Below are 15,756 nucleotides of genomic sequence, written 5' to 3'. Positions count from 1 at the left end.
ATCATAGATTAACACTAACACTATTATGATCTTAAATGTATGAATGTAACCAAGCCAAGATTGAAACAGCCTGAATTTATCCTGAGTTTGACTTACATCAGTGCTGATGCAGATTTATCTTGGGGTTATTCAAATATTAAACACCATCATGATCAGGATTCATAACCTTCTTCTGTCATCTGCGGGGGTTCAAATACATAACGATGTCACGTCCCCAGCTGCCGGTGCCACCGTCAGTGTCAGCAAACAGAGAGCTGCTGTCACCGGTGGCTGCAGTAAAAAAACAGAAGATACAAATAGTTTCCTGCGTTGTTGTCCCTGTGATGTCAACGTGTTCTCAGATTATTACTTTAACCAATACGACGAGACAAAACAGCAGCTTAGTTACAATAAGACGCAATGAACTTTCTGCTGAAAACAGGTTGCCAGGTTTTAAATGTCATGATGACATGTCAATAATACTCCTTTTGTCTATTTCTCTGCGTGTCTCTGGGGAAGGAGCTGCCGAGAGCCGTCTGGCGACATCAAACTTCCGTCGTTGGCGGCCGACGTGCTTCACCCGGCTCCACATGCGCAGCAACAGTCCGAGTGGTTTCCCACCACATCCTGCTCAGAGCCTGCTGTCCCATCTCGCTGTTCGACGTCCATGTTGAAGCTGCCTCGTGTTACTGTGTTCTTCTGTTCCTCCGTGTTCCTGGTGAATGCTCCCTCTCTTCTGTTTGAGCGTTTCTGTCAGGCGGTGTGTGGTGGGCTTTGTTTTCTTTTTGTTTTTTGCCACTTAATTTGACAGCTTTTTTCCCCACTCTTTCTGTTGTGTTTTCTTCCTCTTCAAAGAATGTAAATTCCCTGTACACTTTTTAAGGCCTGTATAACGATAAAACATGAAATACATATGTGTGTGCCCTGGCTGAGCATGCCAATGTTTATTTTTAGTTTCTTCTCCTTTCTTTGGGATTCTTTTTCTTCCGTTTGCGCTGTGTGTGGAAAAGCCTGTGGCTGTGCTGAGAAAAGACACTTCACTGCTGTTCAGGACATCCCTGTGAAACGGTCCATAAACTTTTCAGAAAATAAACCTCAGCATCTCTCCGCCTCCTGACCATCGTCCACCGAGTTGGAAACACTGGAATCTTTGTATTTAAGTCCACACTTTATGTCACCGTCATCAAGTATTTCCACGTTCACGCGTAACTACAACCATAGAATACAGAGCGAAGGATTAGTGTAGACGTTGAGTGGACGTCAGCCGGTGGAGCAGTGTGTCACACCCAGCCACACATAATGTTTTTGTAAGCGGCGGTAATTTTCTCGTCTTCAGCTCTTTTCACTTTCTCTTAGTCTCCAGAGAGACTTTCTAATTCCCCCCCTTGTTGTGAAGAATTTTCTTTGTAATGGCTAAAAGGAACAAAAAGGCAATAAGTCATCAGAAAAGTGCAACTTTGGAGAAATGTTAAAGTTGTGTTTTTTGGCCGCTTGTGTTCTCCTGTGGTTCTGTTGTCTCTGCCTGTGTGACCTACGCTCACTATACCTTCATGTCCAGGCTGACACTACAAGTTTTTACTGTTTTTATTTCTCACATTCTTAAAGAGCTTTACCGAGGTCTGAATGTTTTGGGTTTTTTTGTTTTTGTTTTTTTGTGTTCACGGTGTATTTATATTCTGCATGTAACCTACCTGGATGGTTCTGCACAAAGATGTGTTTGTGTTTTTAATTTTAATTTTTTTTTTTTTTGGAAGTGGTGCCTGGCTGCTGCGTCGTACATAGGAGAGTGATTTAAGCGTGACTTAGCACGATGAGCGACTTGGCTCACTGTCTGCTGTAATGTTGTCATAATACTTTTTTTGTTTGTCTGTTTGTTTGGTTTTCGTGGCTCAGTGGTTTGAAGGATAGCTCAAATTGAAGACGGTAGTTGCAACAGAGGTGCTTAAAGATGACAGCTCCCTGAGTTCACGTGGTTCCGCCACGGTCCGTGATGCAGCATCACAACATGCAGGTGACCAAAGAAACAGTTGACAAGATCAACTCAGAGGAATCTTAGCAAACTTAATTCATGTTAATAGTCTGTTCAGTTAACTTCATTTAAATGCACTTGATGCATATTGATGCAAATTATTCATCATCTTTAATTCATTTAATCACTTAAAAATAAAAAAAATAACCATCTGGCTCCAGCCCTCTTTGGTTAACAAAGTTAGCAGAGACACAACACCGATCTGATGGTCAAGCTCCAAACTGAAACGAAAAGGTGACGTTCCATTCGCTCTATTTTTAGAGTACTTGGCAGAACTGGCGGCTAATGTAGCAAAGCTCACAGCTCAGCATCGTGGTGAGGGGCTGCCATTTTTAAGCACCTGTTCAATGGTTTGTAGTTTTGTTTTGTTTTTGTTTTTTTGTCTTCATGCCTTTTGTTTGTTGTTAAATGATCAGGTCAGCAGTGAAACCAAAGAGGGTAAAGATGAGAAGGCCATAGCAGTGTTGTAAATACACACTTTTGTTTTTTGTACTGTTGTTGACAATAAAGTGTACATTTTGAAAAAAATAATTGCAATCTACTTCTAATGTCTACATTTCCAACCCGGAAGTTTCACTGAACACTGTTTGACCTTTGACCTCTGAGGTGGTTTCAGGAACTCTCCAAAAATTTTAGAATGTTTTTTCTTAGGAAAAAACGTTGAATTTATTCTCCATTCTAATCAAATGATTATTACTGCAGTGTTGGAGCGGAGCATGACAGAGAAATCCATTAGTGAATTTTAAACATGTTTAACAAACCCGTTAGGTGTTTAAAACTGATTTAATGAACCACAGATTTCACTAAAATTGGTGAGGTGTATTGAAGTAGGAAATGTCGGCAGGTCCACAGACCAGCACGATAATCCACAGTTAAGAACAGAATTCTTAGCTGCCTTAAGAAAATGAAAAATAAAAACAAAATTAAATTATTTCACAGAACACAGCAAACACCAAAGTTCAAACATGAGCCTCTTGATCTTTAAAGTCAATGATTTTCTTTAATTTTTTTTTTCTTCTCAGGTCTAACATCTTTCATTCATCCTTTTTCTTCAAAGCTCCTTAAGAGCTGAAGGTCTCCTGGCACTGACTTTCAATTATCTGAAGATTTTTTTCATTTTTTTTCTGTTTTTTAAGATTTTGTGCAGGCCGTTCACTTTGATCTGGAGATTTGAACAAGTCTAAAGTAATCACAACGGAGACTTAGTTTTACTTCTCATTATTTCAGTTTAAAAAAAAAAAAAGCTTTTTTAAAAGTTATTAATCCCAGGGTAGCTGTGAATTAATCCAAACTAATTGTGACTAGTTGTTTCAGTCAGCTTGTCAGCAGTAGACTTATTGTCTGGACAGACATTTCCATTTCCTCTAGTTTAAGACCAAAAGTTGTAAAAAAAAAATCCATCATTATTTTCACTAACTAATGAACACTTTTAACTTGGTCATTTTGACAGCCCTAATTTTCAGCACATTTCTTTATCTTCTGTTTATTCTATTGGTGGACAACATAAGGGGCCCCTTAACGATGACGCACATGTGTTTTGGGCTTTGCAATAACGACGGAAAAAAAAAGAAATTGAAATTCAGAACTTTGCAGTGATGATGTTGTACCTGAGAGGGAACGACACACGAACCTCCACCAGTCTGGATGTGTGTGTTTCCCTTTGATGGAGAATCCAGGGAATTATCTGTGTGTGTGTGAAAAGCTGACTTTTCCTAAAAGCCTGGATTAGAGTTTCTAAAAATAAAGTGTCTGATATCAGACTGAAACCTGAATATTTTATGACCTGCCTCCACAGCATGGGTTTACACAGTAGACGCCGCTCCACTGTGAATGTGATTGGTCACAGTGTGCGATTGATCGTCCAATAAGGAGCCTTGCCACGTTAACCAAAGATGTGATGTAACTGGTATTAAAACCATTCGGCTAGAATTAGATATGTTCAGTTACAACATTATTAAGAGGTTAAGAATAATTACTGTCTACGGTCTTTTCTCGTCTACGAATATATATATATATACTGTATATATATATATATATATATATATATATATACAGTATATATTCTGTCCATTTATTGTCAGCTCTAACCAGAACAACAAGTGTCACTGCAGCAGCATCGTTCCGGTGTTTCACACGGTGACATAACATCTTCTGCTGCTAATTAGCAGTTACACTGCTGCGTGTGATGACAATGGGATTTGTTTGTACCGGATTCGGGGCCAAGCCAGCCACGGGAGACGTGAGGGGTGGGAGGACAATTGAAACCTGTGTGGGAGGATAGAATGACATCACCGTAGTCTCAGCTTCCTGCCGGTTCAGAGACTCGCTGATTTCTCCAGGGAATGTGGTGTTTAAGCCCCTGAATCCTTTTCATGTAATTTTATGATTCAATGTAAAAATATTGTCGTAGGAACTCAGCAGGCACGGGAGGCACTTATTAAGATTACACAGTCTCCGGATGGTTTTGGTCGTCGGCGTGTGGGTAAAAATATTTCTGCACCTTTTTGATTTTGGGGGTTTTAAAAAACACAACTCGCTGTGAAAGACATTTTTTTCCTTTGGTGAAGAATGTGTTGTGGAACAAACGCTTGAATAAATAAATCATGCCACTGTGTTAATTCAGGGAATCTAATACTGGTCTTGCTAGAGCCTGGTGGTAGATGGATGTATTTCTAGGAATTGTTCTTTCATGTCGTTCTGTGTTGTTTCTCCTCCAAAGTGAGACGTATCACCCGAATCCACCCAAGACACCAAACTTAGGGGGCACCAGAGAGGCAAAAATAAATAATTCAGGCTGCCAGCAAATCTGTGCAGTGTGGCGCTGATGTAGCAAAATACATTATCATTCTGGGGTTTGAACTTACACTGTCACACACATATACACACAGTGATTATACACATACATGACTGCACAGTACAGTCTGTTTATCCATCTATGAAACACTAAACCATACAAACTTCAGAATCACTTCTTTGTCCATTCATGCCATTTTAGATTTATTTCCCAAAGAAACTATTTTAATGGTTGCGGAAGAAAATAAAAAAATCCAGTGGCATGTTCACCATCAGTCACATTCCTTTTCCTTATTGTCGGCACATGCACTTTACCTTGTGTTTTTTCTGCCAAAGTAAAGACTAAGGCGTGGCCTTCATTGGCCCAGAGCTTCTTTTTTCTTATCTATATCTTTCAGCCTCTCTTAGATCCTTTCTCTGCCAGAGAACTCGACGGCCTCTCAGCACATAATTGATGTATGGCTTCCTCTCAGCATTTTTGGCTGCAGCAGCCAACTGTGTTCAGAGACAATGATTTCCTCAAATAGTCCTGAGCCTGTGTTGTTACCGTACGTCCGTCACAGTAGCGGGGCGGTCCTTAAATAACAGCTGTTGTAGTGAATGCATAGAAGCACCGTGGGCCAATATTTTTAAAGGTTGTTTTGATCAAATTCTAAAATGACTGGTTTACAACTCCATCCATCCATCATAAATACAAACGTCCTCAGACTCACGCACCAACTTATCCATGCCTTCCTTCCTTCCTTCCTTAACAAATAAAAGTGGCAAATGTTTTTTTTAAAACCCCCCCCCCCCCCCCCCACTGTTAAATACATAAAACAACTGCTCACGGCAACTCAACAGGAATGGTTTTCCAATAATTCTATAGAATGCGTGACCAGGTGGGCAGAGCCTTTCAAATCATGCCTTTTTGTCATCTGTCATAGAACATGTGTGTCTGTCCACACTGATCTGGTGTGGGTGAGGCCCAGTACAGAGTGGGGGGTTATGGATACCGCTGGTGATTCTACTCTTCCAGCGTTGGACCTGTGAGACGGAGGTGATATAGATCTACCCTGTGCATTTACGCTGTTTGCAGTATGAGATTCAGATTTATTGCTTCAGGATGTCACTTAATACCTACCTACGCTGTACAAATCAGCGATGTGCTCGTCTGGCGGTGCTCGTCTGATCTGTTGCTTTCATTCACTGCCCTATAAACCAGCTTTCAAATTTCTACAGCTCGCAGTTTTTCTTTGAATTTCTCCTCGCATCTCGCCATCTGATAACCTTCAAAGAAAATGGAATAACCCGTGAAGGGCTGGTCAATGATGCTGTGCTGCCTTTTGATACGTGAATTTATAACATATTGACACAATCGTGTTCCGTGCACATCCTGCTTTTACATCAACTTCGACACAGACAGGCCTAGCTCCCGTTAAAAAAACATGACGACCGTCATTTCACCCCTCTGGGTTGAATCGAAAACCCAACCTCATCCGATCCACTCCTGTGGCTGCAGAGGACACAGGGAATCAAGGAGCAGCTGAATTTGACCCACTGTTGGTGAAGACAACAAACAGTTTTAGCTGCCAATTCAATTAGCTGTTCCAAAGAAGCTACGATATAAATAGGAATTTGAAGCGTGGGTCACATGGTGGCAGGATGGGTAGTGCCTCTGCCTTACAGTTAGAAGATGCTGGTTGAATCCCTGGTGGTAACCACACACACTCAGAGACAGATACGTAAATGAAACCATATGTTTGTGGCATTTTATTAACTTGTTCATGAAAATGAAAATAATAATAATAATAAGAAAGTATAATTTAATTGCATTTAAGTCTACGTTTTACATATAACACACCTTTGTCACTAGAGCACATGGCTGTGAATATGATTCAGAAAAACAAACAAAACAAAAAAACTGCCCATGTTCATTTCTACCTAAGGCCACTTTACCACTGCTGACAGAGTCCATTGAAATGGACAACTCTGACCTCAGTCATTCAAGTTTGACGAAAAGCAAAAAAAGAAAACTGACGGATCAGTGCAACCATTCAGACTTGTTTTAAAGGGAAAGATAGCATCTGATCCTTGCATCTGTCCCTACGTCTACACGTGTGGACTGAATCTACTGGAAATGAACCGGAAAACTCCAAGCAGTGTGGCAGAACAGTTTGTGACGAGCAGAGGCGCTCCCTCCGCCTCAGTACAATAGCACCATCACAATGTAGAAACACGCTGACGTCGAAATGTAAAGTCCACAGTTTTCATCTCCTCACAGAAGGGTTTAAAGCAGCTTAGCCGTCGACTCAGCATTATTTAAGTGCTCGCTTCTTACGTTAACGTGTGTGTAATTCGTTCAGCCGATGTACTCTACTGACGTCTGCGGTGAAGACACTCAGGCCTGGACTTTTCTTCTCGTCTTAATGTTAAACACGGCATTTGCTCATGAACACGGGCCATCACGCACCACAGTATGAACATATGTACATGTTAGACTGCAGGTCTGCTTTAAAGTGCTGCTCAGAAAAAAAACAATGATCCTCACATAAAGTAAAAGCATCGACGATGTGAAGGTACAGCCATGTTTCTCTCTGTCGATGACCACATCAGCAAAATAATGAACACAACACAACTATAAAGGCTTTTGTAGTTGAAAGATAAAAGCACAATCAGTGACGGTGATTTGGCCTCCGCCACACAGCAGTGTCACACAAACGTCTACATGCACACAGCAAACCTTCAGCGTTATGTAAAGGTAAATGCAGAAACGGCGGTGAGTAGAACGCTGGGATGCTGCACTTATACACACACATGAACACACACACGCAGGTAAACAGAGCTTTGATGTTTGATTTTTCACACTCGCACATTATGCAAAGAAAAAAAGAAGAAAAAAAGAGGAGAGAGTCAGCGAGGTGTATTATTAGACCTGTGATCATCTCCACTTCCTGCTGTACTATCAAGATGTCCCAAATGAACCTTTTCATTTCCGTCTCCACAGCCAGACAGTCTAATATTTGACCAGCAGCTCTGTGATCATGGTGAGGAGGAGGCTCGAACATATGGGAGCATAATCAATCAACAGTTTAGACCCTACTCTGAGGGAAATGACGATTCATTTTCCATATTTATTTTGATAGCTGTGACGATGTCTCTGGAAAAAGTGAGGACGCGCAGGTGAGGTTTGGGCAAACGCTGCACATTGTTTTCTATGCGATGATTCACTTCCTCTGTGAATGAATTTTTGACCGAGTCTCTGCACAAGAGTGAAGACAGACTGCAGCTCTGACTTCCTTTTCTTTTGCTTTTAAATAAGAAAATACGGAGGCGCAGAGATGGTGCACAGCCTCCGACTCAGTTGGCTGTATGTCATATATCATTATTTAAAAAAACCAAAACCCACCCCTACAGCAGTCCCTTATACACAGCAGTTGGAGTGATATACCCAAAGTGAGAACTGTCTTTGTTTTGTTCTCAAATAGGAAACTGTGAAACATGAACTTCTCGCTGTGACATACATTTTTCTAACACTGTGGGAGGACATAGCTAAAATCTACTGTATCATATATTCACCACACTAGGTTTAATGACAACAGAAGGGACCTTGGGGCTTTGGTGACATTTTAGATCTTAGATAAAAAGGGAATTCTGGAAAATTAAACACAATGATTTATGTTTTTTACTATTTTTCTAAGACCTGCCTTTTATATCTTTTACCAGCTTTAAGTGTCTGTCGATAGAACAACTGATGATCCAGTTGGATGGGTAGATGGTAAGGAGGAAGCTAATAGTCTATTAGGAGTGTGGTTGAAGACCGTCCAGCTGCAATCATCACTCATGTGCACAGTATATGTTTTTCTCTAAACTACGTCTTAATACCCACGTCACATTTTATTACTTTTTTTTAACTCAATGAAAAGTTGCCAGTTTTCGCCACAGACCACCTTCTTCGAAAGTTTGCTGATGGTTTAGTCCACTTTTTTATATACAGTCTAGGGTTTTGACACATCTTGAAATAAAACAAACTGTGCTCAAATCCCCAGAGTGTCAGTGCTGCAGAAGCCGAGCACACAGATGCTCAGTGAAAACACATCTGCCAGCTGAGACACCGACTGAAGTCACGTTACAGAAGTCTGAATAAATACAACCATCGCAGCTCGGAGCTATGGCACTAAAGTACACCTAATTAAAACACACTTAATAAAGTCAAAACTATTTATTGAACACACTCCCACTTCAGAAAGCCTCTAATTGATCTCATGAGTTCAAGCCATCAAGGGGTGTTGTTTTTTTCCCCTTTTTTTAAAGGTTAAATTGACAAGTGAACTAAAAACCAAATTTAAGGAGATAAGAGAAACCCTGGAGGATCCTGTGGATCACGAGGTTGATTAGATTGTCCACTAATCAGAAGGTCGATGGTTTGATACCGTGCTCCAAGCAGTATTGACACAATACTAATGCGCCTGACTTACTGAGTGCTTCTGACAGCTGCGCTGTGTCTTTACGGGATCTATGAGTGACAGACAGAAAGTACTGCATGAATATCTCTCTCTCTCTCTCTCTCTCTCTCTCTCTCTCTGTGTGTGTGTGTGTGTGTGTGTGTGTGTCTATAAAGTTCCTCCAGTGCAGCCCATTCACCATTATGCATGTCTGTTGTATAAGTGAAGGCATCTTCGTTAAGGTGGGCTGAGAGGCTGCTCTGCTCTGCTGTCTTCTGTTCACCTCTGCTGACTTGACATAAGTATTTTGCATGAATAAGAATGCAGAAATGTTGCAGTGCAGCGTGACTGAGTGATAGAGTGACGGAGTGACTGGGTGGACAAGTAAGCGAGTGAGTGACTTTGAGAGTGAGTAAGTGGGCGAGTTACTGAGTGAGTCCTCAAACATCTGGGAACACTGTGGCTGTTCTCACCAGCTGATGGCCGTGCGACCGAAGCAGACTGAAACAGCTGAGGCTGCCGGGAAGGACCGAGTCAAAGCTGAAACCACAGCAACCAGCTCTCCGTCAACTGAAATGCTTGATTTGAAAAATGCAGGCACTGTCGTTTTTGGCAAGAAGAAAACGTGGAGGAATTAAACACTGCACAAACACTTAACTATTTTAACTACTTAAACACTGTAGGGTAGAGTGGAGCCTGAGAGGAGCTCAGAGTGTTCAAAGGTATACAGCTCACTCATGCAGAACAAATACATTCATGGGCTCGGCGTCCCCAGTGAAGAATGTAATTAAAAAAGGCCTCCAAAGATTCATCCTCTGGTCTGTGACCTGAAACAAAGAGTGATAGCTAAAAACCCATCACAATTTTGGCTTCGCACTCGGTGTCAAAGTAAGATACCAAGCCTTAACAGGGGAGCTCCTCAGGAGCTGTCGTGCAGTTTTCTCAAGGTCTGCGGGAAATAAGGAAATCAATAAGGCATCGTCTGGCTCTGTCTTAACCTCTCCCACCTCAACAAACCCTGTTAAGACCTGGGAGTTAAGAGTCAGCCAGACTCTGTGCTAAAGTGAAGAACTCTCTAATGGGCAACACAACAGAAAAAAAAAAAAGGAAGAGGAGGCCAGGGAAAAGTTACACCATGGCTCCCTCCACTGGTGTTAAGTGAGAATGACCTCATAAGTTTGAAGGCTGACATGAAGTGAAACTGTCCTGTTCTCTAAAATGTATTACAAAAATGTTGGGTGGTAGAAAATGAAAAAGAACAGAAGCAGTAGCGGCAGCACCAGAGTTTAACACTTCTTTGTTGTCACTCACTTCAGTTCATTTCTCAACTATTAGTTACATTAGCAAAACACCTGTCAGTATATGAACCACCTGCATTAAAACCTGAAAGGTTCATTAGTTGAAATGACCGCTGCAGTTCAGATCTTAATCAAAATATAAATCTGATAAACAACTTGTTTAACTTTGACTACTTATGACCTAACTCATGGCTTCTGAGTCAAAATAAGTTGCTGGCGATATCAGAAACTAATAATTTAAAAACAAGCAGGAGACTTTGTAAAATAAGTGCATTTGTGTGAAGATGACTCACACAATCAACTGTAACAGCGCCAAACTGTGGTGCTAATTTGTCCCTACACATGCCCCAAAATGTTATGACAACTGATAAGCAACATAGCATCCCTATGTTTCCTTCTCACTGAGAGAACAAAGGCTGTATTTTCATGTTACCTAGCACTAGTATTGTTATTTTGAGCATTTTAAATCCATTCTTAGTGCTTTGAGCTTTGACAGGAGGAAAGCTCCGTCAACATTGAACCAATTACTGTTATTTTCTTTCCAAGTGTGATCTGATAAATGTAAATAAGTGTAAGTGAGAAAACATAAAAGCTCATTTACAGGAGCATCTGACAACAGATAGTGACAACACTAAGATTGCTGTAAACAAGAACATGAAGATAAAGAAGAAGAAGAAGAAGAAGAAGAAGGAGAAGCCTGGTTTGTTCGTTCACAGATTTAAATTATTCACAGAAACAGTCTTTCTACCCTTTTCCTCCCACGTGGTCTGCTGTGATTTGGTTTCAGCCAATTTGTTGTGCATCGTCATCTCTGTTGGCAACAAAAGGCAAGTCATCCTTTAAATCTTTGTGTGTTCACGTCGATGATTGTTTATTTCCAAAATGATCTGAGGCCAAGCAGAATTAAAGAAGCCCTTTTTGAAGAGTCCACTCGGAGGAACAGCATCACTCTAGAGGTTCAGTCTGGGGGCCACCAAGGCAAACTCTCTCAGGATGTTTCTGGCCACATCCACTTTGTACTGAGCAATTATCAGCGCCCGCTTCACATCTTCAAATGAATAGCCCTCCCCCATTAGCTTGGCGATTTTGGCATCCACAGTGTCACACTCGATACTGTGGTGTTTTCCCAGCTGGATGTCTGGCGGAATCTTCCGGGGCAGTGGCTTCGGCGGCCGGGCGGGCGCCTGCAAACAGTCCATTGAAACTAATAAGAAAAGAAAAGGGATATTGTCAGTGCAAAAATGCCTGTGAGAAAAGCTGTAATCAGAAGATTTTTTTTTGTTTCTTTTGAGATGAACAAGTAAAAGTTTGCAGAGCAATTAAACTGCTGCTTGTCTGAGAACTAAAGCTTTCAGGTTTTCAATGACCTCCAGACTTTAGATTTTTAGTAAAAATGTTTTCAGCAGCAGTTCTGAGCAGTCTGCTTCACGATAAATAGGGCCCAGTTCTTGTGAGCCATTTTTAGATACTGAAGTCACAATTGCTGAGAATTGAATAAATCCCAAGCTCATTGTTTAGGATTTATAAAGAAAGCTGGTGAATGTTTGATACAAGCTTTTGGGACTGTTAGTAAGAATCGGACAGAACCATCCGTGGCCATCACTGAAACAAAAGACCAATATTATTCAACTACTTTCAAGGCAGGCTTTTTTGTTGGTTTCTTAAAAAAAAAAAAAAAAAACATTTTAAAAAAAACATGCTGATATGAAAACAAAATAAAAGGCATTATAGAAATTAGGCTGGGTGATTTATATTTTCAGGAATAATATTCAAAACGCTGTTTTGCAATTTATGTAATTTACATTATCTTTATTTATACTACATGGAAAAGAAAAGAAACGGAAGTCACTTATATGGCAGAGAAATTATAGGAGTCCTTATTCGCTTAGGTTCGAGCCTCATAAACTAATCAGGAGTCAAGATTTAGTCACATGACGATGACACGGCGGCCACCGAGGAAGTCTGGCTTGGATAAATCATGGAGGAATCACAGGCATCTGTAACGACTTCAGCAAATGTTTTATTGGCAACACGGGGAAGGTGAGCAAATACTTTTGGCAATGAAGTGTACGTTTGTGCGCAATGTTTGAGTACTTGGTCAACAATATAAAGAAATGATCATGTGTCCATGCTGTGTAATTTAACTCAAGAGAACCTGCATTGGGAGTCTCTTGAACGCCCAGGTTAATCCTGGTATCCAAGAAATGTGTTATAACAGCATTTCAAAAACATTTGTTTTTGCCCATATAGTCCATCCCACGAAGGGAAACAACAAATGTGACTCCAGATACCTACATACAGGATTGGGTGAATTGTTCCCTCTAAATTGACCACAGCAGATGAATGTAAGTAAGAGGGGCCTCACAACCTCAAAAATGATAAAAATAAGTCAATTATTAATTATAAATTATACAAAAACTCAACAAAACACACTTACATCTAAAACTTAAAACACGTTTGAGACTTTTTTTAGGAAATTCTTTCTTTACAGACACTGTCTTCAATATTACCTCTAACCACTTATTGTACTACTGATACACTGTATATACATACAATGTTATTTGTTCACACTGCAGAAAAACCAAGTCAGAGTCAGATGTCAGACCAGCCTCACCAAGTGCAGGCCAGTTTGTAAGTCTACGGCTGACTCACACAATTACCAAATGAATGCCAAAAACTGAGCCATTCATCCAAATGACTGAGACTGAGTAGTACTGTTGTTGACAAAGGCTTCATGTTGAGAGCTGCTTTTAAAAAGCAACTATCTGCATGTTCTACAACTCAATGAAGCTAACGTTGAGTTCAGCTTTTAATATTTTTCGTGACATTTTTCCATATTAGTGAATGCATCATTTGGATCAGTCAAACTAAAACACATGCATCTTCCTGCAGTTATTTGTCTTTCTGATCCAGCACAACTTTTGTCATGTTATGGAATGTTGATTCAACTCATTAATCATGATCAATCATGATCAATCTCAATTATTATGATCGTGACAAGACATGATTGATTATCATTAACCAACAGCTACCTGGCATTTGATCTGATTAAAAATGCACTCGTTTGATAGCTGTATTACAAACGTCATAAACCAGTTGAGAATGATCCAGAATTATAATGTCTCCACTGCACCGTCCAAACATGGAAAATTCAACCTGTAATCAAGCCAGAAATTCCAGAGAGACTTTTGTTCAGAACAGTTGCAGACAGTTTCCAGACTTTAGTGCAGGTCTGACATCAGCTGTAGAATAAAAACTAGTGAGACAAAAACACAGTTGAGGTGCTTTGAAATTCAAAAATGGTTTTCCATGTCTTCACAAATCAACTCCAATAGTCATCAGGAACAAGGCTGTTTGGCGCTTCCTGTTTGTGCTGTTCATATTAATGAGACTCTCACAGGATAAGAGTACCGAACAAATTCCTTGACTTGATCCAGACTGAGTCCTACGAGACCAGATTCTGAAATTTTCTTTTTTTATTCTCTAAGTGAAAAATGTGAAATAATTGAGTTCTAAACATACTGAGCTTAAGATGTCATAATTTTACAGCAGCCCTGTGTTTCCAGTGAAGGTCTCAGTTCCTTCCTGTTGTCATTCCCAGAACAATTACCTGGTAAATGGTCGTACTCCAAACGGCAGCTTCTGGAGCTTTTCACATTTTCTGTGGGTCGTCTGACTGGAGGCAGAGGAGCGGCGCTGTTCAGCATGTCAAACACCGTGTCTAGACCAAAGATGACACGGACAATGTCAGGTAAACAACACCGTCACTCAACAAACTCAGGCTGTAAATTAAACATCTGGTCACTTTTTTCCAGCACGTATGATTTATAACAGTGTAAGGACAACCAGCACAGACGATACACAACTACTGTCTTTCACTATAAACCAAAGACAGGTTTAGCTGCTCACCGGGGGTTAGGAGCAAGTGCTCGTGTCCGGACGAGGGTCTGTGAGGTCGCGTGATGACAGAGGAGGAGGACGAGTTGGAGGTGTTGAGGGACGATGATGCAGATGAAGACGGGAAGTCTGTGAAGCTGTGTCGCAGTGGCGGGGGAGGCGGAGGTGGCTGAGATGGAGGGAGGTTGTTGAACAGATCTTCTGCTGCTAAAATGCAGAAGAGGAAACAGATGTGTTGGATTAGTCGGCCCTGTTTGAAACTAATTTCAGAATACAAAGAGAATAAAACACGCTGGATGTTCTTTACGAGGCCCAAGTGAGAGAGAGAGCGTGGACGACAACAGGAAGCAGTAATTAGGTCCAAATATATCACAGATGGGACACGATGAGTAGAATGAAAGCAAATATACTGACGTTGCATTTACTGCTTTAATCAGGAGAACATACTACGTTCACTTCAGCTCAAAAGCTTTTTGTCAAACTGTATTAACCCAACATGATGGGCTCTTTAAAATAAATAAACAGATGAATATGAATGGGCTGGTAAAAACAATTTCTATATCTTTGATCATATTTTTTAATATCAACTTAGTGATACAGAATAAAAAAATACCTTCTGTTACTGGATTAATTAAAGTTTGAAGTTAATGAAATTAATATTCATGTTTAAGAAATGAGAGACACAGACATCAAATATGTTTGCGATTCTATATTAATATGTTTCCTGTGGTGTTTTGACAAAGAGGAAAACATTATCAGGACAGATGTGCAGTGAAAACATAATAGCAGAGGGGGTGCATGGGGTTGTGTTCTGCCTGGGATCAGCTACCTTTAGGGGGCAGCAGAATGTCATAGTCAGAGGGTGACTGGTTGCTGCTGAACGGGCAGAGAGCAGTGTGTGCTGACCCTGGGATCAAACCCCTGTCCAATTCTGAGTGTCTGCCTGAGGAACACAAGCAGAGTTCAGTAGAGGGCAGCATGATGTGGCAACAGCACCCCCAGCAGGGCACACAACATAAGTACAGTTACATTTCAAAACTTTAATGACTCGGTCTGATGCACTTCTTATTAGACATTTCTATTCAACCAGAAACAAAAACAGTTAAGTTATTAACACAGACATAAAGACAGTGAGTCGATCGCCTCACTGACAGTGGAAGGCAAGACGTATCCGCTGTGCAATTTGTGAGATGTCATTATCTCTAATGGTGTTGGATTTACCAGGCTCAGGAGGGTGTGGTTTCTTCTCCTCAGTTGAGGTTTCTGGTGAGCCGTTTTCTATATGCCTGGAAGAGACAGGGAGAGACAGACAGACAGGGAGATCGGGGCGGGGCAG

The 15,756-nt window shown here is 40.8% G+C and overlaps 2 protein-coding genes across 4 annotated transcripts in view; one reads left to right on the top strand and one right to left on the bottom strand.

Moving 5' to 3' along the window:
* Positions 1-2,539, top strand: part of alcama (activated leukocyte cell adhesion molecule a) — an 84,440-nt gene extending 81,901 nt beyond the window's left edge. The window contains exon 16 of the mRNA XM_008332579.3: positions 499-2,539. The gene's annotated coding sequence lies outside the window, so the exon portion shown is untranslated. The remainder of the gene's footprint in view (positions 1-498) is intronic.
* A 3,999-nt stretch (positions 2,540-6,538) lies between these two features.
* Positions 6,539-15,756, bottom strand: part of cblb (Cbl proto-oncogene B, E3 ubiquitin protein ligase) — a 45,851-nt gene continuing 36,633 nt past the window's right edge. For all 3 annotated transcript variants that reach the window (XM_008332576.3, XM_025065532.1, XM_017041872.2), the window contains 5 exons: positions 15,642-15,706; positions 15,250-15,363; positions 14,433-14,627; positions 14,134-14,244; positions 6,539-11,727 (listed from right to left, as the gene is read on the bottom strand). In XM_008332576.3, the coding sequence (XP_008330798.1) occupies positions 11,474-11,727; positions 14,134-14,244; positions 14,433-14,627; positions 15,250-15,363; positions 15,642-15,706 (739 nt within the window). In that variant the 3' untranslated portion in view covers positions 6,539-11,473. The remainder of the gene's footprint in view (positions 11,728-14,133; positions 14,245-14,432; positions 14,628-15,249; positions 15,364-15,641; positions 15,707-15,756) is intronic.

The sequence above is a fragment of the Cynoglossus semilaevis genome, chromosome 19 (assembly GCF_000523025.1).
Source record: "Cynoglossus semilaevis isolate Cse_v1.0 chromosome 19, Cse_v1.0, whole genome shotgun sequence".
NCBI classification, from domain to species: domain Eukaryota; kingdom Metazoa; phylum Chordata; class Actinopteri; order Pleuronectiformes; family Cynoglossidae; genus Cynoglossus; species Cynoglossus semilaevis.
This window is presented reverse-complemented; position numbering and strand designations above follow the sequence as displayed.